Source organism: Taeniopygia guttata, chromosome 1 (assembly GCF_048771995.1).
Source record: "Taeniopygia guttata chromosome 1, bTaeGut7.mat, whole genome shotgun sequence".
In the NCBI taxonomy this organism is placed as follows: Eukaryota; Metazoa; Chordata; class Aves; order Passeriformes; family Estrildidae; genus Taeniopygia; species Taeniopygia guttata.
In genome coordinates, this window is record NC_133024.1 from 68,169,827 (window position 1) to 68,193,697 (window position 23,871).

At 37.7% G+C, this 23,871-nt stretch overlaps 1 protein-coding gene across 5 annotated transcripts in view; it reads right to left on the reverse strand.

The window, feature by feature from the left end:
* Positions 1-6,034: 6,034 nt before the first annotated feature.
* Positions 6,035-23,871, reverse strand: part of WASF3 (WASP family member 3) — a 65,954-nt gene continuing 48,117 nt past the window's right edge. For 4 of the 5 annotated variants that reach the window (XM_030275013.4, XM_072930520.1, XM_072930517.1 and 1 more), the window contains 7 exons: positions 22,626-22,760; positions 19,198-19,351; positions 18,652-18,769; positions 14,491-14,666; positions 11,626-11,889; positions 9,369-9,724; positions 6,035-8,658 (listed from right to left, as the gene is read on the reverse strand). In XM_030275013.4, coding sequence (XP_030130873.4) covers positions 8,501-8,658; positions 9,369-9,724; positions 11,626-11,889; positions 14,491-14,666; positions 18,652-18,769; positions 19,198-19,351; positions 22,626-22,760 — 1,361 coding nt within the window. In that variant the 3' untranslated portion in view covers positions 6,035-8,500. Of the gene's footprint in view, positions 8,659-9,368; positions 9,725-11,625; positions 11,890-12,560; positions 12,728-14,490; positions 14,667-18,651; positions 18,770-19,197; positions 19,352-22,625; positions 22,761-23,871 lie in introns of all 5 variants that reach the window. The other variant, XM_030275023.4, reaches the window with a different exon arrangement.

Genomic DNA, 23,871 nt, shown 5'->3' on the forward strand with positions numbered 1-23,871 from the left:
GCTCATAAATAAATGGTGCCTGCTGTATCTTCAGTTCTGTCCTGTCAAGATCACTGATGTTCTCAGAGGGAAATTTTATTCTTTCCATTCCACTAGCTCTCCATATAAGTCCATATATGTTTCCTAAGGCAACAACATTTTTCTGCATCCTTTCTACAGCACCAATACCCCTGTTAGCATTTAAGCAGTTAGGTGAGAATAAATGGTTGCAGCCCAAACCCAGAAAGAAGCAATACCCACAGCAGGCTAGTAATTGCAGCAATTGTGCAAAGCTCACATGTGGAATCCTTAAAACAGAGCAGCAGTTTACAGGTATGCTTTATCCACACATTCTTTTTATATATGTATGTTTTGCTTTCAGAGCAGAACACATTACCAGTTCACTAGATTACTTAAACAATTTTTGTATTCATGAATTTTAAAAAATACCTATTTACTATTTAAAATGTCAGCTTAAGTCTATTCATCCTAATCAGGTATCGAGGCCAGCAGCGCCACCAGTGCCATTTGTACCCTCATGTCTCATCTGATCAGTGAAGGAAATAAAAGCTGAGGCAGGCAGATGGCTGAATTGAAAGTAAAGGTCATTGCATACTGCAGCTGATAAGGTGAAGAGAATAAAATGGGGAAGGTGATCTTCAGGGAAAAGGTTAAAACATAGCCTCACCATTTGGAGGCTTCTGTATGGAGATAAAACAAATACAAAGAGAAGTATCATCAATTTCACCAAAGCACTTTCTCCTATTGTTTAGAACAGAAAAAAATTCCAGACCTTTCTCTTCTTCCCCATCTCTGTTGTAAAAATCTTTGTTTTCTACCTCCCATTTAAGAGACAGAAGAACGCCACAGATCTGTGCTGTTATTCTCCCCATGTAAACGATGCATCCATGCTTAAATGCTTTTAGTTGGCTAAAACAGTAAATAAGCAGCAATGTTATAGACAACTCCCACATCTCCTCTCAAATTATTTTAGCTGTTGGCAGCTGCTCCACCATTTGGTGTATTTTAACTAGGTTTGAAAATCCCTAAAGTAAGGATTTATTATCTCTTTCAGTAAAGTATGAAGTAAATCTATAAAGCCATATAAATTATTCACATAAATTCTAGAAACATAGCAAATAATATAGGACAGGAGGGGCACCTCAGGAGAGGGATGGAGCATCCTTTACTTAAAAGCCTGTGGTAGATCTAAATTCAGTTTTCTAAGCAGACCATGTCAACTTATAAAGACAGCTCTTCAAAATTTTAAAAGCATGGGTTGTCATGCTTTTAAATAGAGTATAGGATACGATAAAAAATGGGATACTCTTTCAGGTAAGCATTTGGCTGATGCCAGTCAGTTGAGTACTGATGCCTTAAGTTTTAGCTTTCATATTTTTCAGATTCTGTGCTGCCTTAGTGTGCCTCTGAACTTCATGTAAAGTGTTATCAAGTTTTTCTCACAGTTTAGTTAGACAAAGCAATCCTTTTCCAGCCCAAGAACCAAGGACACTATTGCAGCTTCAGGCCCAAAAGGTATAAACAGCAAACTGAGGAGAGCAATCTGGGAGGATGGGACTTCATAAACTGCAGCTCTAACTGGACAATGAACCCCAATATGTAAATGGACCAAAATTTATAAAAGTGTAAAGACTCATGACTTGGGGTCCATCTTAGGTGGAGCCACGGCCAGGCTCTTGTACTGCCCAAGCTGTATCCTTTGAAAGCCTTTCAATAAATACCTACTTTATTCCTTTAACACTCTCTAGCCTCTGTTCTAGGTCAGCCTCTCAAGGCAGCACTCTTGCTTATCTTTCTGTAAACATTTGTGAAATGTCATAGTGGTGCTTTGCATCACTTATGCCAAATCAGTGACTGGTACTGGGAGGAGCAGTGAGCCAGCAGGATCCAGGTGTTTTAAGGTAAACCCCAAATGCCCCAAGGAACTGCAGACGTTTATAACTAATCTAGCTCACAGCACAGCATTGCACACATTATACATCTTGAAAGTCTCAACACAGTCAGATTAAATATTCTGATGAACCTATACAAAAGTTCTTCACAGCAATACAAAAACTTCACCATCTGCTGGAAGGAAAACTTCTAAACCTTTGTTACAGCAAAATGTGCTATAAATACAAGTTATATAGAAATAAATGTATGGGGAAACTTTAACAGCCATCCTTGAAAGTGTTACTTTGGTTGTCATTCTGAGCATATGAAACAAACAAAAATCCTTCTTCCTCAAATACAGAAATAATGATTACAACATAATGGTAAGCATAAGCAGTGTACCCAGCTGTGTGAAGGCAACCTAAGAAGAATTTTAGGAAGCATACTAAATTTGGAATGAAACACAAACAGAAGAGAAAAATAAACCACTGCAGAGGATACCTTGTGAAAGCTGACCTAGAACTGAGGCTATACAGAATTAAATAAAGTAGGCATTTATTAAAAGGCCTCAATGGATACACCTTGGCTAGTACAACCGCCTGGTCAAGGCTACACCCAAGAAGAACCCAAAATAGTCACAAAATGGATGACCAGTCATGAGGTCTCACAGTTTTATAAGTTCTAGTCCATTAGCAAATTGTCCAATTATAGCTTTAGGTTATGAAGTCCCATCCTTCTTGTTTTTCTTTCTTCAGTCTACATTGTTTATGCTCTTGGGCCTGAGATTTGGATCAGTTGTCCTTGGTCCAAAGCCAGAGATGGAATTGTTTTGTCTACCTACTCTGTGAACAGAGCTTACCATCCCTTAATAGGAAGCTCAGAACTATACACTAAAGTAGTACAGAATCTGAGAAACATAAAAACTAAAAACTAAGGCATCACAGGTAGAGCTGAAAACACCCCAAAACCAGACCAGAGAAAATGAATAGAAACAACCATGAAAAAGTGTCTCAAGTGAGGCTAAGGTGAGGCCTCACATAGTTGGGATAAGCAGCAACTTTAGAAAGTCTTTGTTTAGTGATAAAGTGTGACTCTGTGGTAAACAATCCTACTACCATCATCCTCCTCTATGGAGAGGAAAAGCCCTGTGCCTTGAAGCAGCACCCCTTTTAACATCCAGGGGTACCAGCACACTCACAGAACAAGGATCTACCCAAGGGAAAGACACCATGGCCAGCCAACAAAACCACAGGTCCTGCTGAAACGGGGAAGTGGAATACTTTTGGCTGGTAACGTGCAAACCATCTACTGAAAACCAGGAGGACGAGACTCACGAGGAGAGGAGGCAGAGGGACAGGCTGCAGGTGACAGCCCGTGCAGGGCTGGGAGCTCAGGAGAGCAAGGGCACTGCCACCATGGCTGGTGACTGCATCCAGTTTGTGAAGGGTGACAGGCAGTGGGCATGGGCCATTCAGAAAGTAGAAAAGGTGACTGGTAAGGGACTAGAGAGTTAAACTCACTTGTGAAATCAAACTTTAACAGCAGGCTGACTCAGGAAAACTTGACTAAAAATTGACTAAAAACATAACTAAAAATTTCATCAGCATTGTCAGATACCAAGAGAACACCTGATTTCCAGGAACAGAGGAAAGAGATGAGTTCGGCCACCCCCTTGAGTGTAGCTGGCAGGACTTCTGTTTAGAGTTGCTACCCCAGACAAAGAGGACAGGCTGTCCAGTATTAACTGGGACTAGGGTAACTAAGGTAGATTCCCAGGCCTCTCTTCCCTCCTCTACCCTACACTTGACTGGCAACAAGTGACTGCTGAACAGAGCAGCTTTCACGTGGTGCCACAGCACAGAGTGATTGAAATGCGGAGTGACTCAGAAAGACAACATGCTTAAGACAAGCTGCTGAGACTTCTCAGAACAGTGGCCCTCAGCTCTAATCTCCAAATCACTCTGCACATAACCCCCTGACAAGAGAAAAGCACAGAACTCCACCCTACTCTGGCTAATCAGATAAGAAGTTCTCTATTTATCTGCAGCAGTTACAGTAATCTCCAAGAGACTATATTTAGCTAAGAGTCTTAGGGACAAGTTGTCTTCTTACGTAGCTGAAAAGCCCAACCCAGCACAAACCTGAGAGCACTTTCCACTTGTAGGAGAGTGCATCTATGTCACCCACAGATGAGAACACATTTCTCCAGAGAAACCTACAGAGACTTGACAGCACATGAAGAGATTCTCTGCCTGTTAATAGAGAAAGTAAGATATGAAATTCCTTCTCCCTGCTTTATACCTAAAGGACTTTTTCTCAGTGTTCTTGGTCTTCCTCTTCTTTTTTAACAAAAGATGGGCAGTTGGGATCCCACAGTCCTTCTGGAGTAGCCACACTTCTTTAAAGTCCACGGAAACTAGGAAGGGTGTTCCATGGTAAGCTCAAGTCTCTTATGATTGTTCTGCAGCATACACCAGGGCCTGAGGGATTCTAGCAGGGACCATAATTTATTTTTATTCCCTATATATCACCTTCAGTGTTTTAGTACCTGAATACATATCTGCCTCAATATGCTTAATATCCTTGGACTTGAGTTCATGTATGTATGGAATCACTTTTACCAGGAATACTTGACTCAGAATTAAAAATCCGCACCCCCACAAGGCAAGCACTTTTCCCCAAAGCAGACTACAGCAGACTGAATTTCTGTGTGGTTTTTCAGAAGGAAAAAATGTGTAATGTCACCTTAAAGAAAATTCACTGTAAAAAACTGTCTCTGGAAAAGCTCTTCTAATATTTATCTTACTTCTTGGCTAGGAAGTAATACCCGAGCTCAAAATTTAATTTGTACAACTCCAGCTTCCAGTCATAGGATTCTAATGAAGTCTTCATTATTATCAGGTTTACACTCAGTTCAGTTCACAGTCAGATTTTATACATTTTTAGAAATTACATATTTCCTGTACCCTATGGTATGTTGTTTCAAGGGGAAAAGAACACCTCTTCATTATTAAAACAGTGTCCAGCACAAGAGAGAGAACATAGCTGAAAAATACATCAAGCACCAATTTCCCAAGGAGATATTTCCTTCCCTCACAACTCCATCTGCATACCGCAAATGAGTTCAATTTGGAGCTTGTGCTCAACACCATGCACTTCTTACAAAGGCATTTTTCTTCTCCATTCATCTTGGTAAAGAGAAATCTCAAATACCCAAAAATCCAGTTCAGTTTAGTTCCATGAAAATTCTTTAAAATTCAAAGGACAATAACAAAAGATGTAGAAGCAGCATGCTGAGTGACCATCAGTCCTAATTCCAACCGAGCTACAACAAGCAGTTATAAATGCTTTACTAAGAGAACCTTTGAACCAAAAAAATTTCAAACTTGCATATTCAGTTTCTATGTAGAACTGGTGCTAAGAATTGTGGTCTAAATTAATTGAATTAAGTTCAAATCAAAAAGTGGGAAATTTGAGAGAAGTAAGAACTGAGAGCCAGAGGACTGGTGTTTTCAGTTAGACAGAATAAAGATTAATTTATTTTCCCAAGAAACAACTGAGTCTAAGATGCATAAACAAATCTGTTTAATTTACAATTAACCTACTATATTACACAATTGGTTTATATAAGTTCTTCCCAGTAGGATGAAAAGCCTCTCCTGGCTTTAATCTGATTACAATTAAAAGATTAAATTTAAAGTATTTTTTCTAGTAGGCCTACATGAGTTTGTATTTATAGTATTGTGTTGGGTGTCACTAACCTACAAAGATGACTTCTTATTTAAAAAGTGGGCGAGAAGATTTGCTGATGTAACTTGTATTTTCTGCCTATTTCTGTTCTTTCTGGAAGCAAAGCCGACATTTAATGCATTACACTGGAAAAAATCCCTAAAGTTGCCTGTAGAGAAATTCATATCTGCTTAGACCAGCCACGAACTTGGAGCTTGAATCAAGACTGCAAAAGAACCAAGTATGGATGTTAGCAGGAGCAGCAGTACCTCAAAGGAATCTGGTATTGTAGACTCCATCCTTCATCCCAGCAACATCATGCTTTGGGATCAGATATAGCATTTGGAAGTCTTATGTTTTCACTTCTGTTATTGGCAAGTTAAAATAAAGATTAACAGCAAAATCTTACTCATCTAAGGAAAGAAACACAGGCTCAAAAGTGAGATTTTATTCATATTTGTTACTTACGCACAACTCGAAGTATAACTGATAGAAACAGCCTAGAATAGTGTTTACATCACTAAATTCAATTCACATTTTGTCCATAAAATACCAAAAGGAAAATTACAACATTGCAAATTCAGAAAAACAGGTTGGCTACTATGCCTGAAAAATCTACACTATCCTCACTGGTCAAACTGATTGCTTGTTTAATGCTTATTATTTAAAATAAGCACAAATTACAAAATTTCAGACACATCCAACTTCTGTGCTCATAAAATAGATCTTCTGTCATATCAAATTGGAAAGACTGGAAAGAATTTTCTGCTGAGACATTTAATTTCAGCATGTATCAAAATAACATCAAGAGTGCTCTCACCACGTATGCAGTGATGTAACACTGAGGTCCCAGTTGCACCTTCAGCTACCTCTACAAAGAATCATTTTGCAGGCCACTGTGCAAGCACACCATGATGGTAAGGACAAGCCATCTGCCACATGGTGATGAAAGACACCATCAGGCTACAGCCTAAATTCTGTCCTCCCTGGTGGACACACAGACCTCAGACTCCAGGACACAAAGCACACTTCAGCTCTGCATTTTAAGGCAAGAACAAAACCAGCTCCAACTGGGACGGTGATCAGCAAGTACCTTCAGCTGCCCCTGGTTACCAAGAGCATGGTTGCTCACCACTACGCAGAGATTGGTCACATTTTGTGTCATAAATTTTAACACCAGCCCTGAGGCAGCATGTTATCCTTCTACCATAAAGGCAGCCACCAAGGATTGAAAAATCATATGCAGATTAAACAGCAATGCAGCCAACAGTTTGCATGCAAACATTGTGTTAGACTGTTACATTCTCAGGACTAAAACTGTTAATGGTGTAAACACAGGTTAGATAATCACCTTCCACTTCTCTTTTTATTTTACATACTTCTTTTAAGAACAGATGGGGCGGGCCCTCACAGAACAAAGGAGGTTTACCAAATGTTAGACCTGGAATTACACAGACTTCTGTTACAAAGATTAAAACTAATCTGGTAAGGAAAGAAATCTTCCCCTGCTATGAATAAAATTTAAAAGCCTCATTAGGCAGAGCAGCAGCCTGACTCTTGGTCCAGAAAAACAAACAAACAAAAAACAAACAAAAACCAAAAAAACAACAACACAACAAAAAACAACCCCACAAAAAAAAACCAAACCAAAACAAACCATTTTAATACTGTATGGCTGATTAAAAAAATGGAAAATAAGGAAAACAGAGACAGTCAAAGCAGACTTTATGGAAACAACTATGCCTAGGAAAGGACTAAGAAAGTGAATGTGTATAAGGCATAGTACCTCAACAGCCATCAAAACTGCTTCAACTGCCCATGTTTTATCTATGGGATGTACTGGGAAAGAAATACATTCAAAATAAGAGCTCTGAGTCAATGTGCCACACATCTACACATGTACAAATCAACCACAATAGAACTTATTTACACACATTTATACCTACAGGCATAAAGACCAAGTTTAATACTTGTGAAATGTATCTGATTGCTAGATCTGGACTGTTCCAATCTTCAGCAATAGCAGTAGCCTTTCTGCACTGTAACAGCCACAGGGTTTCCATCAGGTCTATCCTGCATCCAGTTGATCTTATTTTAAGACTGAAAAGCTCTACAGGTATTTTCATTTCCATTTACAACACGGACATGCATCTGCTACCCAGCAGAGACTCCCCCAACACTCTTACCAACAAGCAACCAGCAACTTAGAGCTGGTACTGTTACAGACAGATCTGTCTGCTCACCAAATGTTCTTTCTGGATCACGTGGGTTCATTCTTCAAAGTATACATTTCATCATCTGCTACATTTTTAAGATAAAAAGGAAGATAGTATAAAATCAATTATGTATGCATAAAAACTTAAGCCCAGAAGTGGTTAAAAATAGACTAAGGTGGGCAAAATTAGTACCTAATAAAAAAGCTAAAGTCACATTTATGGAACTTGACACTTCACTCAGCCATACAGTTAGCGGCCCTCAAAGACTAACAACCAGACCAATTCACAAGTATCTAAGTTTACATAATTAAAAGAATAAGATGTAAAGTCAAAAAAATATATTTTATCCCTTCAAGAACAGGAAAGTAAAATAAAATGCTGGTTCTGTAACAGTGCAACAACTGCATCATATTTTGCACGCAGCACAAGAGTTGCTACATTTAGTGGCACTTAAGTATTATGCAGTAAATACTGAAAGTAAGACAAGTTTCTGATCTGCATAAGCATAATCACATCATTATTACCAGAGTTGCTAAGCTACAGCATTCTGAATAATATCAATTCAATTTTAGCACTTCCCTCACTAGCCTTAATACATGTCAACGTCCTGCTTTACATCTTGCTAACAAAGCAATCACTGAAGCCAAGTATTTAATATAGCTGCCAGCAGGCTTGGACCACTTTCAATCTGACCAGTCGTTCTCGTCAAACTCGGAGTCGTCATCGGAATCGCTGTACTCCACGGCAATGCGCCTCGACAGGATGGTGGCCACGTCATTGCCAACGGGCTCGCGCTTCGCCTCCTGCTCACGCTGCTCCTGCACCTTTTTCAGCTGAATTCCTGCAGAGACAATCACTCTCAAGGTTTTCCAGGCAAGAGATTTTGTATTTGACACTGTTATCGATGAGTTTGTTGTATTCTTACAAAATACTCAGGAACAAAGAGGGGAAAAAACAAAGCATGCATTGATAGAGAGAGCCTCCTTGAGCAAGGAAGAGGGAAAGACAAAAAAGGCAGATGGGAAATAATTCTCAGAGACTGAATACTTTTGGACTTCTAAAACTGTCAACAATATGTTGAACCTAAATATTCAAGACTGTACAGGTCATTTTGATCTGAAGATGAAAGTTTTTAAAACTGTATTTGGAAATATTGTTAGACTACAGCTCCATGTTGTAAGGGAGGTCAGGAAGAGCTGTAAGTCACTGGTTAAAAAAATCAGTGGGCTGAAGTCTGGCACTGGGTAATTCAGTTCTGCAACAGGAGCAAAAATCCATGTACATGTACTGGCACTTTACATAATGAACACAAGTGCTGTGTTCATGAGATTATGCCCACACAAACACTAGAACATGCTTGACAAAGCTGTGTAGCTTTAGGTGCTAGAAAATAATCCAACCACATGGCTGACAAATATCAGAACAGGTGTGTAGTACCTGTAGTTAGTGAAATCTTCCCAGCTGGGAAAAGAAGCCACAAACCCATTTCAGTGGAAGAACACTGTGCTCTCACTGAAAAAAAGGAATACCTTAAACTCAGTGTGCACTTACCCATCCTGATGGCAGCCAGCAGATCACTCCGTGCATCACTCATCGGTGCCTGCTTCGCCTCCGACGCCGGAGGAGCATGCATGGGGGAGGAAGAGAGGGATGCACCTGCAGCAGGAGGGCCTGGAGGGGGAGGAGGTGGGCCGGGAGGAGGAGGAGCAGTGACAACAAGCCCACCAGCAGGAGGAGGATGAGTAGATGCATATGTAGAGACAGTCACCAGTCCGGAATGGGAAGGTGGCACAGGAAGCTGAAGAGGACTAACAAATGCAGTTTGTGCTGAAGGAATCATAGGAGGGGGAGGAGGAGGGGGAGGACCTGTAGGATTGTAATAATCCACCATCTGAGCTGGGAGCATCCTATATAAAACAGAACAAAAACATTTAATGCATTCAAAGTTAGAACTTCCAAAATTATCGTCTCTTAAACTGTACTCATCCAACCTCAGGTAAAAAAAAAAAATTCAATTTACACTGATGTCTTAAATATGCAAGTGATTATACATGTAAGAATTGACAAACTTTCAAATATTGCTGATTTACTGAGATTTAAGACAAATAAAGTTAAAGGCAGTGTCCTTTCAGCATGCTACAAAGTGAGCTTCTTTATCTCAACTCTCCTGCCCAGTTAAGTATGAAGCTGCATTTCTTATTAAACATCTACTCTGTGGGACTGTAAAGTGCAAAGTCTTTGAAGAAGAAGGGACCAAGAAAACTGCAGACTACACCCTTCAATTCCATAGGTCAAGAGGTAATAGAGGACACAAACATGGAGAACAATGGAAAGTATGAAAGAAAATATTTACCCAAAGGTAAATGTATTTCATGTTCTTCTGTTGTCTTGCTTTTTAAAAAGTTTTTTATGCTTTTTGATGTTAACATATTTCTACTGGAGTTCTCACACACTGTTTATGTAAATAATGATTGCTTTGTAATGTTTTTTATGGGAGGAGAAAATAGATAGACTGTTAGTTTGACTAGTGTAGTAGTAATTTCATCTTCCAATTCACTGTCACTTTTAGAATTTTATATGTTGCAAGGTCAGAAATAAAAGTTACTTCCTTTTACGTTTTTGATCTTAGTGTGAGTGCATGAGTTATTTTGTGTCACAGTGCAACATATTTCTTCAGTTAAATTTATCAGTTTAAATAGCATTTAATTAAATTGATACATTTGATCGATTCTTTAAATAGGAGGCACAGGGGAGAGCTCATTTCTGTGTTAAAATGTAATTGAAAGAAATCTTAGTCAGAAAAAGAGAATTGGTAAGAGTTATGTAGTAGGTAAAGAACTAGATACGGGAAACAGGAGTTGAAGTAAAGTGACTGATGACACTGAGTGACACATGCCAGTGTATAACAACTGCAACACCCCGACAATGGTCATGGACCTGAGGATTAAGTCCAGTAATGTCTTACACACTGGAAACAACAGAGAAAGGGCAGGCTGGAGCAGTCACTCCTAACTCAGTCATCTGCAGCATGACAGCCATCAATCAGGCAAATGCCATCCCATGATGTATCAAGCAAGGATGACAAATCTTGGCTTGCATAGTAAAAAACACAGGCAAGAATGACTATAACTTTCCTGGGGTTACAACCTAGAAGTTTAAGCTATTTACACAAAATAACAGGCTCATTATAAAACAGATGTTTTCTTGCTACAGGAGAACTAAAACTCTGGAGCAAGCCTTCCTTTGAATGCATTCAGGCAAAGTATCTACACAGGCGTTTGATGTATCTCTGTCTTGAATTAAAAAAGTGGCATTCCTCCTGTGGCAGTCCAGAATTTGTGTCTGAGAAGACTCCTTCCAATTCTGTCACAAGCTTCTCTAAAAAGGTCTTTTAGGGATTTCAGGGATGCAACAAAGACTGCCAGATTAATCACAATCAACAATACTCCTTCTGCACATTTCCTGAAGTTTAAAATATTATCCAAATTATCCTGCAACTACTTTCCACTTTAAAGGAAAATTATCCCTTCTTCAATATTGTATTAGGCACCCTTAATATTTTACAATTATACTGACTTCACCAATACACACTTAATTCAATACAAACTTGGTGATTTCTGCTTTCACTATTTCTTCACTTAAATTCAGTTCATACATAGAAATTATACCAATTTTCTTCTGTCCTCCCCAAGGAGGTAACTAATGTATTTGGGGTCTTTTTCTTTGATGTATTATACACTATGATGGTTACGAAAAACATGCATTCCTCTGGTTTTGCCAAGAATCCCCTAGAATAAATCAGACTTACCCATAATCTGCTGGTACCACAGGTACTGAGCTGTGCTGGCCATCTGAAGGCTGGGGTGGAGGTGGAGGTGGTTGCTGAGGTCTGTTTAAAGTGGCATGTCGTACAGTGGTGGAGGGTGGTCTGTATTCATGCTCATGGCTTTGGGATGCTGCCATGTACTGAGGACCATCTCCTGCTCCATAGGAAGGCATTGCAATCTGCTGATGGAGGGAATGATTCGGAGTAGCAGGATAAGAATAATCTGTAACATCGGATGCATGGGACCTAAAATTAAAGTAAATTGATGCAGAAGAGCAGATTATGCGAGTATAACAGGGCATTAGCTAAATAACTGACAAAACAAGCTAAAAAAAATACAATCAGCATTATTTTTCTTGCAAGAGGATTCCCCAATTTAACAAGTACCACTCCCTTTTAAGTCCACAGAAAGCACAAGAATTTTAGTAGCCATAATGAAGCTTAAGGTTTTTGTCAATGATTTTGACAGACCACTGTTTGAAATGGCAATACTTACCAGCCTGCCTCAAGTTAACAGTGGCAGCAGAAAAATAAAAGCAATACTACAAGCACTTGCAATTATGCAGAAGAACACATTTTACCATTGCAGAGAAAACCAATTTTGAAAGTTAGAAAATGCTTTTTATTTTGTTTGCACAATTAATTTTGTTGGAAAAGCTTAAAGAAACTGGGAAATGTAAGTATTAGTTGAGCAGAGAGTTCATAAAGATACAAAGTCTAGGATGTTCTGTCAAATAAGCCCAAGAGAGGGAGCAAAAGGATCTTTTCATCCCATTACTGTGAAGACTTGTTTTAGTAATGAACAATGGTGCAGCCTGGCTTTTAGTGAACACAGTGAAGGGATGCACTTATCTGTGAGACTGGAAGCAAGGTAAGCAACAAAAAGCCAGGGCTTTGAGCAAAACAAAATAACAAACCCTTTGGGCATTTTGTCCTCTTTCATGCTTCCTGCCTGTTCCATTTTCTTTGCGTCACTCATGAACTCAATGCCCATTTTCCTTCTCTCCCACTCTTCTTTTCTTGTTCTTACTTTTCTCACATTAATTTGCTGGTTTCTGTTTGGATTCAGCTTGTGTTTCTCTCTCTAAAGTACAATAAGTATAACAAATACATTGTAAATTGCCACAGTCCAAACACCGGGATGTCAACATTTAATGCTTAAGTCTTAAAAGTAGCAAACAAGAAGAAATACAACCTTTTTTGTTAACTTTAGCAGTAGAAAAAAAAAGACAGTGTAACCAAATACACTTCTTTGGGACCTGACTTACAAAACACTGCTCATGCAGTAGCTGGCAGCATGAAAATGTCTCTCAAACCAGTACATATTTCTATATGTATGGGTTTTTTTAAAGCTTAAGACTACTCCAAGGTGATAAAACAGAAAGCTCTCTCTCCACACCTCACTACCATTCTCAGAATTAACCCTTTATGGATGTAAAACAGATTTCAGGATTCAATCTCAGATATTTGATTCACTGAAATGTAAAATACTCCATGATTTATAAAATATAAAAGGCGTATGTAAGTACAAGGTATCTGTCACACAAACAAAATCAAAATCCAACACAGATGCATCCCTACGATTTCTGCTTAAAAAAATCAGATTGCAAATGCCATATATCTGCAAACAGCCAAATACATGTTGACATTGCTGGGAGATAAAAACACTTCAATACAATAATTAAAACTCAGGAATCCTGGAAGCAAGGTGTTAAATCTGAAAAAAAAAAAAAAAAAGACTCAAAAAGTGTGAAACAGAACTCCTGATGAAAAAATCCGCAGCTTTTACTAGATCAACCATGTAAAGCTTTGTCAGTCTGCAGTGCTTCATTAAGACTAACAGAAGACAAAGTTTTGCACTAGAAACTGTAAAATAAAACCAACCAAACAACATTTTTTAGACAGAGAGGTAATCTAAATACATTTTTGAAAGACTATAGCAATATCAAGTACTGTGTTTCAATTACAGGTTCATGACTTTTCACGAAGACCACAACATCGCAAAGTTCTGAGATGATTTTTTTCTTTTAAATTAATCTCCTACTGGGCAGTGGACTAAACGTATCAGTCCACACTCTTGCAGTGGTAGCTGCCTACTTAACCTAGCCATTCAACAATTTAAACACTTTTTCCAGTGGACCCTATTTATTTCTATTCTTATTGGTAGTACTTAATCAAAACAGACATAGGAAACAAAATAAGTGGAAAAATCCTCTGGTGAAACCAGCTTAATGTAAAAACTGATACTTCAATGCATATCAGGTAACTCTCACTGAGCTCAAAGACAATCTCAAATCAGTCAAGATGAATTCTGCTGCATATCTCTAAGCAGATATTTTTGTTATTTCAAACAGTAACATCTCATCTGGTTTGCTAGCTTGTTTTTTAGACTAATGTAACATCAAAAAGCTGAACTCTTCTTCCACCGAAGCATTCCTTACAGGCAAAAGCATTCTCGACTGAGTAGATCACAGAAAAATATTTATTAAGGTACCAGCAGAGCAAACCAACTAGACATTAAGGAAGAGCTACTGACATTATGTAGTAGAGGCTTAAATGCTTGGTAACTACAACTACTGAAGATGAAATACAAAGCATGCAGCAAACACTTCTTTCTCTGCAACATATAACATTAAGATGACAAAATGCTCATGACAAGCTGAGGAAGAAAAAAACATTATGGAATCTGTTATATCATTTATGCTTTAAAATAAATTTGAAAATAATGTTTTAAACATGCATTGTATGTTTTGTCTAACTATTCCCATCCTGCAAAAACACCTAATTCTACTCAGTATTGCTGAACATACAACTGTGGTACAACAAACAGCTTTGCTGTAAACAGACCTAGTATCTGGGGACAGTGATCCCTCGGAAGATGCTCCATGGTACACACTCTGAGACAACCTGTTGTCAGGTCTAAGCTCTTTGTCATATGCCATCATATTCCACTCCTGGCGTCTGTTCCTGGCTTTTCTAACCTTTTTCACCTCACGGGTGGTGCCATCTATACGCTTTTGCTCCTAATGTCCAAACAAGAGAAATAAAGCATGCAAAGAGAGAGAGAAAAAGGAAAGGGAAAAAAGCTGGTTAATATGTAGTTAGAGTGCATGAAAATAAGACCAGATTTACAGGTGAAGCCAACTCTTCATAAAATTTCTCTGCACTAAAATAAGAATATCTCCCTACACTATGAACCTCATTAGTAGCAGGACTTTTGATTTGCCTTTGTTCTGTAAGGATTCATGTGCTACTGTGATGACAATCTCCTGGTATTCCTAATACAAAAATGTGACCAATTTTAAAAGCCAGAAAGTTGAGTTTCTTCTGATATCATGTCTTTTATTTAGACCACCCTGATGCACTTGTAATTTTCATCTCCTGAAAATCAAAATTCTGAGAATGCTACATAAGCTCAGAGCTATTCTGGTTATTCATTATGGTCACAATCAACAGGGCCAGGGGAAGTCGGCCAGGGAGAAATTGGACACACTTCCCTAGTCTATGTGAAATTATTTTTGTTTGTTTTAACTTCCTCTCCCTTCTTAGCTCTAATTAACTACCAAAATTCCTTCTAGTTTCTCCTCATCATTGATATAAAAATGAATTACACTAATCCTCTCTGGAGTGAGTCAGTAATACTCAGGCCAGCAGTATGGGCAAGACAGCTTGATTGGTTCATGACAAACTTGGCTGGTTTTATCTTTCACTATAACATCATGCTCAACCATTGTCAGTGTTCATCATACCTATTTGTCTTTACCTCACTGATAGCATGATCTCCTAATATTGGGACCAAATGCTTTCACACCTTGGAAATGTTGTACTCACCTACTTCTGACTACTCAGTATCAATATAAAAGTCATACTGGTGCTTCAGCACAAAAAATGAACAAGACTGCTCAATTCAGACTGAGAAGGGACTACGACTCCTTTTCTCAGTATTCATGAGAGCACAGGGTTTTTTTTTCCCGTCAGCTCTAGATCCCACACCTTAGAATACATGTCTGATCCATTAGTAGGTTGGTATTAGGCTTTTGGCTTCCAGAAAAATAGTTTCTCAGGAAAGAATTATACTGCTATTCTGAGAATGCAGTCAATGAATTGCATTGAGAGAAGAGCTTGGTCAAATTCTGGTAGGCAAGCCTTTTACTGGGGAATCTAGACCCACAAAATAAGGGATAATAGTTGGAAAGCTAGCTCAAGAAGTTCACCACAGATGAACACAGGTTTTTTTACTCCAACTGTTGAATAGCACTGAGGAAGTAATTCTGAAATAATGTGTTTGGCATTACATAACTAATAAAAAAACTAACAAATGGCTTCCTTGTCCTTATTTTGGATCTCCTGCTCGTTCATGCATGTTTGCATGAGGGACCTGCTGACCCTGCTAACATTTAAAATGACAGAAAAGATTTCTTGAAGTTCAACACCAAATGTTTTGACAACTCTTGCTCATTTCTACAGTAAACAGATTTCTGGTCTGATTTATGTTAAATAACAATGATCATCTTGGCTCTTAATCAGTTCTCCCAAAATATTTTTCCTCCACAAAGTTTTTAGAATCACACCCTTTCTGATGTCTGATAACTACTTTTTCATCAAATTTTTTACGGAAGGTAAATAGATATGGATGTATAAATAATAAAAAATAAGCACAAAGCCTAGATGGTTTTAATTGGATTAGATTTCAGCTGGGCAGGTTGTTCCACATCAGCATCTGCAACGATGTTAATGAATAAACACACTTGAATCCTTTTCAGTCAAGCAGTACTAAATCCTACCAGTAATTATATTTTGGTTAAATATTATAGCAATACATCTCTAAAACATTAAATGTCTTCCAAAACAGTGGGGCACTCCTATTACTAGCAGCTGACAAAGCTACATGTACCTCTAAGAATAGTTTTAAGTAGTTCCAGTAGCAGTTTCATTCCCTTGACAATGGTGACAGCTCTAGCTTTACTACCCAGGGCAAAGATGACAGAGTTGTAGGGGAGCTGAAGCCTTTCTATATAATCACAACTGGAAATATTTCTCAGAAAAATCAAAGTAATATTATGAGGAGTTACTTTTTTTTAACTAACTGTAATAGAAGCTGTGGCAGGCAAGTGGGTGATGTAGATTAAGCCAGAAAAAAAGTCATTCACGTTGGCAGGAAATTATTTCAGCAAACACAAAACACATTAGAGCCTTCAAACAGGGTTAATTGTAAGTTTGATATGTGCATCAAGAATTAGCAAAAAAATTTTAAGCATCTTAATAAAGAATTAAGAGCTAGTAATAAAAAGCAGCTTCAGTAAGTATTTGCAATACCTTAAAAAACTGGAAGCACAAGTCTAGAGTATTTTCCTGACCACAAATTTATAAAATCCTATCAAAACATCAAAAATCATTTCTGAAATACAAGCTTCCCAAATTTAAAAGTTTTACTTGCTTGAATAGCTAATTATTCTCAGATAAAAAGCCAGCACAATGAAGAGCAAATTAGAACAGCTTATCCTTTGTTTCATCACAACTGCCCTACCTAGAGCCATTCAATTTAGAATACTATTGATACATACCAAGTCAAAACTACATGGAACTCACAGACACTGATCTATGGAAAATAAAAAAACAGACTACACAAATTTTAAACTTAAAGAATTAAAATTGCATTTTGCTTCAGAAAAAAGTTTGCCTGAAAGAGGCAAATCAGAGGAAGCCTGTCACATATTTTCAATTAAACTGTATACAAAAACAAAAAGCATATTTGAGGCAAGAAAATGAAACAGCTCATAAACCACCTGCTGCAACAGCTCAAGCACTTAGGGCAAATTATCAAAATAATACTGGAAAACTGATTCTCTGGTGCAGGGACTACTCTCAGATTTCATCAAGCACCTAAAAAATTGAGGCTAAAAACTCACTGTATTTGGTCAGCTGAGTACGATGGCATTTGGATATCTAGCTTGTATTTTGTTAAACAATACACATTTATTTCACCCGCACAGTTTCCCAACAACTATCAAGTTTTGTGTTTCTGTAGAGCACAAATTAAGTAAAGAATTCTCATTTAATAGATTGAAAATTTAAGTTCAGCTATCAAATTGTTAATAAATGCTCTGGATTCATTCCTGGTTACTGCTACCATAAGGACAAGATCAAAAGAAAAAGGACATTTGGTTCAGCAACCTGTAGAACAAAGTGTGCCTGGGAGACATCTCACCCAAACCATCCTGCTCTCCCAAAGGATGCAGATCATGAAATGCTTGAAAACCATCTTCTGGAAAGCTAAACCTCAGATTTCTTACCATCACAAAATTAACTTACTCAATTCTATGCTGCTTTCTTCTTAGTTGGACTTGGCATATATTTAATCAAATCAAATAGCACTTCTGCTAGAATTTATCAAGGGGTATTTCTGTGAGGTACGGCTATAATTGGACATGATTGGAATTGAGCGTATTTGTAGACTGCAATAAGACAATTAAAATCTACAAAAAATATACCATGGATGGAAATAAGCAGGATGTGTTGCCTAAGTTAAAGTCTAAAAGTAATTTTTATATACAGTTTTGTAGAAATAATTCTATAGGAATAGAGAAATGCTCAAGCAATATTATTAATTCTTAGAAAACCATCTGTATTTTTTCCTTTAAAATCAGAATGGAAAAAATGGGACACTGGAATGGAAAAAACTCAAATTCCAATTCCTTTCCTCTCCCATTATAGTGTCTTTTTCTGGAGCAGAGCAGGGCCATTTTTCTGGGTACCAATAAACAGACACTGGCAAAAGATTCAAGACAGCATCTTGGAAGATAACCACAGCACTCCTAAAATCTCATTTGCTGCCATCTTAAAATAGACAGGATATGCTATAAAAACGGAATGCACTAAATCTACAGCCACACAAGAGGAACAATCTTTCCATACACACATACTAAGTATGACCTGGAAATTTTTATGTTCGGACAGCTGCCCATAAAGTTGTAATGCACAAATGTGCTATAATGTTTCTGCTTTTACCTTTTGTCTCCTCTTTTCTTTTCGCTTATCTTCAGTATCTTGTAACATTTTTTCTTTCCAAAGATCAAAAAAATAGGAAGGATCAGTATAGAATTTCAATCCATCTTTCTTATCATCCCTGGAAAAACAGCAGAAGAAAAGCTAAAAATACATGAATTACTATGCTTTAAATGCAGAATACTTACATTTGATGATCACCCAAGCTTCAAGCTGATAAATAACAACCCTTATTAACTGGATGTTCATGAACAAATACCACCACTGTCTGTAGCAGGAGAAAAAACACATCCCTTGGTCCTAAATCCTACACATTTACCTTCCAATTAAAAATTCTTAAAAATTAAATACACTGCAAACACTGTGGTATACCATTCTTAAAAAATAAACTGATTAATTATTGCAGATTGACGATTACGTTTTATCGGTCTTGAAAAATCAAATCTCAACAATCAGTATAGCTTTTCCCTTCTGCTATAATTATTCTCTGCATACAATTAGGAAATAAAGGGCATGGTACAAGAAGTTAAACAATAAATATTTCCTTACCTATAAGGTGAAAGAATATTCAGAGGTGGTGGTTTGTCACTTTGGTTATAAATATCAGCCACCGGGTTTGGAATGCTGTTCTTTGAAACTACCTGCTGGTCTTGAACTGTTGAGCTCTTGAATGCTTTTTTCATGTTGATGTCCTGTAAGGATACTATTAGAAACAGAAATGCTTTTACCATAGGTCTGACACAAATTAAAGTGGATACACAACATCCATTTTTCACTAATTTTTTGAAATATTTTCAGCAAGTTAACAGACAGGTTTTTCCTTAGTGGATAATCCTGACATTTAAGTGCCAAGGCATGTAAGAATGTCCATAAAAAAAAGATTTAAGTCTCACTTGGTCCAGAACCTCACTTAAAATAATGGGACCATAGACTGTATCTTGGAAGATGATACAAGAATGCTGTCACATGCAGATGTCCAACCATTTCCTCTTTTTATAAGGTTTATCCTGGAGTTCTAACAGCAGAAACACTGTCTTCAAGACTGAAACACAAGGTCTGGTATTCCTCTGAAACAGTGTTTTATAATTGCACATGCCATCTATACAAATTCCAGCCCATTCTAAATATAATTAAATTACTGCTGCAGCAATCTCTTGTGAGAGACGGAGTTCCACTTATTTTACCTTCTTTCAACTCCTATGTCTTCCCATATAACTAAACCCTCCTTGTTTCTTAAAGTTTTGCTCTTGTCTCTACAGAGAGAAATACTGGTACTCTTGTACTTTCATTTTATCTTTCCACATACACAACTCTGGGGGAAACAACATCATGGTTTTCCTTCTTTCTTTTCAAATGAAAGGTTTAAGTTGGTTTTAATTGTTCCTGTCACTTTATCAAGACTTTCTTTCACTCTTAATACATGAGATGCAGCAATCATTGTTAGAGAAGCTCCAGTTAAAGGCCAATCACAATTCAGAAGTGGCAGTAAGCTCTTGATATCTTCCACCGCTAAGCACCTGAAATACAGGTTTTAGACTGCAGTTGAAGAGGATGTTGAAGTCTTAACTGGGTTGTCTACAATGACACTGACCACTCCTGGATTCAATCCAAGTGTTTTATAAGAGTGTAAGCTCTATAACTTGTGCAAACAAAATGCACCGGCTTATTCTCCTTTTATTCCCATTCACATTTCATCTAACACTTCTTGCCCATTCATCCAAGTTACTGAGTCTCAAGAACAAACTGTGAGAAATTTCACAAGGTAAATTAACTGCAATGACCAAAACTGTAGTATACTGATGACCTGAAAAAAGAAAAAGGGATGAAATTTTACACTGGTATTGTCTGTCATGATGGACACCAAATCCCACTCAGACTTCTCTGCCCAACTATTTTTGTTATCTGTGCTGAGGACTTGCTTCTCACTCCAAGAATTACTTAGTTTCTTATGTAACTTCTACAATAGCACAAAATTAAAAATAGAATATTTAATGTCTAATACTTGTTCCCCCACTCACATCATCTGAAGTATCAAAACATCATTTCTGAAAGTACTTTCTATTTAAATCTGCCTGTAAGTAAAAGGTATTTCAGACGGATTTTTTAGATGTATATATCTGAATTGTTTCATTCTTGTTTGATGGAAGACATTCAAAAGAACAAAAAAAGTTCTGGAGATTTTTAGAATAGGTTATTTATATCTTTTTATATACACTGTATTAGTTATAGCTAAGAATATAAGAAATCACTGATGCAATCAAATCTGAAATGCTTTTTAAAACAATCTTGCAATTGACATTTTGCTTAAATGCCAAAGCTATACAGAAACATTCTATTTCTGACAGTACAATGAATTATTATAAAGACTTCAACTTCTACAGTGAAGAGCTAATAAAATTTACTGACACTAAGGTGACAGCAGTTTGTATATATAGCTTATTAATATGAAGCATGATTAGCAATGCAAGAGTAACAACTGCTGTCAATTTAAAATAAACACTGATTAAATTCTCAGTCCATGTACGAGTTTCCCCTTCCAAAAGATTGCTCTTAATTATCCTCCAACCTCTGAAAAATAGCTGGGTGGTACTGTATAACACTAATGAGACATTAATGAGGCCTTAAACCAAAAAGAAGGGAGAAAAAAAAAACATGAACCAACAAAACCGAGACGAAAACTGCCCTTTCCAAAAGTACAGGATATTGATATAATCTTGTTTGTTCATAGTACCAACACAATATGCCTCAAAAACTAAGCTGAGTAGTGAACCCATAGGAGCTTATTTTACGTTCCCATATAGCTTGACTCCTAAAGCAGCAAGATACAGGTGCTTGTACCAAAAAATCAGAGTGGTTTGGCTTGGAGAGGATCTTAAAGATTATCTCATGTCCTGCCATGGACAAGAACACCTTTCACTTAACCAGGTTTCTTTGGAGATAGGGCATCTACACCTTCTGTGGGCAGCTGAGAGTCTAACAGTTAATATATTCCCAAATCATAAAATGATGACACGTAATAATTTCCAGACAGTAACCAGCTAAAAAAGGAAGGCTAAATATCACACCATTACACTATTAAATATCAACAGTAAAATTTAATATTGGCACTAATAATTTGCACTATAAATATGCAAACCACAAAAATCTGAATGGCATATGAAATATATAAGCCATATAAATAGCACTGTTAAATAGTTCACAAGTAGCATTAACTACTAATGAGCCAATATTACACTACTGTACTGATATAAAAAGCTTCTATATTTTAGTAAATGCCAGGAATCATCTAAACAGGAAGTACAGACATTGGCTGGCTCAGACATGTAGCATGGAGGCCAAAATGCATGTTAACAGCTTTTAAGCCAGACAGAGAAATGCTTTATCTACCCAAATAAGTGCTTTCAAACAACCTAATGATGTTAGTTTAAATCCTTTGTTTTTACTGTGCATTTATTAAGTGAATGACCAAGCTCGTAAGTGGGAAATATTTTTAAAGGAAATACAGTTTCTAGCGAGTAGAACCCCCTAAAGAATTTCACCTAGTTGATCCAAACACAGTGCCTTGTTTAGATACAGAATATTATGTGATCTTTGATGACCCCAGAAGAGACTAATATAGTTTGTGATTACCCTACTCTGAAATTGATATGGATACCCCGTGTCTCAAACTTTTTCCAATATTCTGACCTACTCCCAGTAAGGTCTGTGTTTATTCATTTATGATTTACTCCAGTCACAAACTCAAAGTTTTCCTCATGAAAATGGCAGTATAATAGCTCCATTACTACAGGGGCTTCTTGACTCAAGAATACTTTCACTTGCTCTGCTAAAGTGATTATTCCCAGCTTGCCTTACTGAGACAACAAGATGAAATATCGTTACAGGATTACTTTGAAAAGACAGAGGTTATTGTGCAATTAAACACTGTGCTCTTGTCAACATCACTTCTGGTTCAATGCTTTCGTGCAATTACCTACCCTCTTCCACTGTTGAATCCAGCTGGGTGACTTTGACAGCAAGGCGATCAATTCTGTCTTGGAGGGAATTTGCTCTGATGTAGAAGCTGTTGGCCTCATTAAACAATTCACCAAATATGTCTTCAGCATGTTTGCCTGTGTAAGAAAACAGACAAGGAAATCCCTTTGCTAGTGGCTTACAAAACACAAGACAAATGGCTTCAATATAATGAAGTATAATAAAACACAGTAGCTGTAGGATTAGAACAGCACAGTTTGTCATTCGGCAAAATTTGAGGCAACAGGTTTGTAGAAAAAAAGTGAAAATATACCATAAATTCTGCCTGAAGTCTATTCTTCTGGACATCCTGGTTAGCAGTCTTCTTAAAAACACAGGAAAACTTACAAATTCTAATCCTTCTGTAGCTGAGCTAGTGCCAACTGACAGACAACTGAGTATTAAAAACTGGCTCTGTGATGAAAAGGCCTGAAGTTACTGCAGTCAATAAAAGCTTCTGAAGTAGATTTTGAAATTAAAATCTTGAAATCCATAGGCCAACATCAAAATTAAAACAGAGTTATGAAAACAGCAGTCCACTTAGCTCTACAAATGCTGACTACAAACGCTGCTGTCCCTGGAGTAATTTGAGAGGGGGTCAGAGGCCACGGACCACATTTACCCATGGCCACAACTGGACTTACTGCACAACCTTTTCAGCCTCCCTTTCACCTGCTGTACGTTCTCAATCACTGTGACAGTGGACAATGCAGTCCAGGATCACCAAATCATGGAATCAATTAGGTTTGAATAGACCTCTGAGATCATCGAGTCCAACCTGTGTTCAAACACTATCACATCAACTAGACCATGATACCGAGTGCAACATCCACTCTTTCCTTAAATACCTCCAAGGCATGGTGATTCCACAATCTGCTGGGCAGCCCATTCTAATTCCTAATCACATTTTTTGTGAAGGAATTCCTCCTCACATCCAACCTAAACCTCTCCTGAAGCAGCTTAAGACTTTGTCCTCTCATCCTGTCACTTATCACCTGGCAGAAGAGAACAGCCCCCACCTGCCTACACCCTCCTTTCAGGCACTTGTAGAGAGCAGTAAGGTCCCCCTGAGTCTCTTTTTCTCCAGGCAAAACACCCCCATCTCCCTCAGCTGCTCCTCAGACTTATGCTCCAGACCCTTAACTGGCTTTGCTGTCCTTCTCTGAATCCACTCCAGCACCTCAATATCCTTCCTGAACTGAGGGGCCC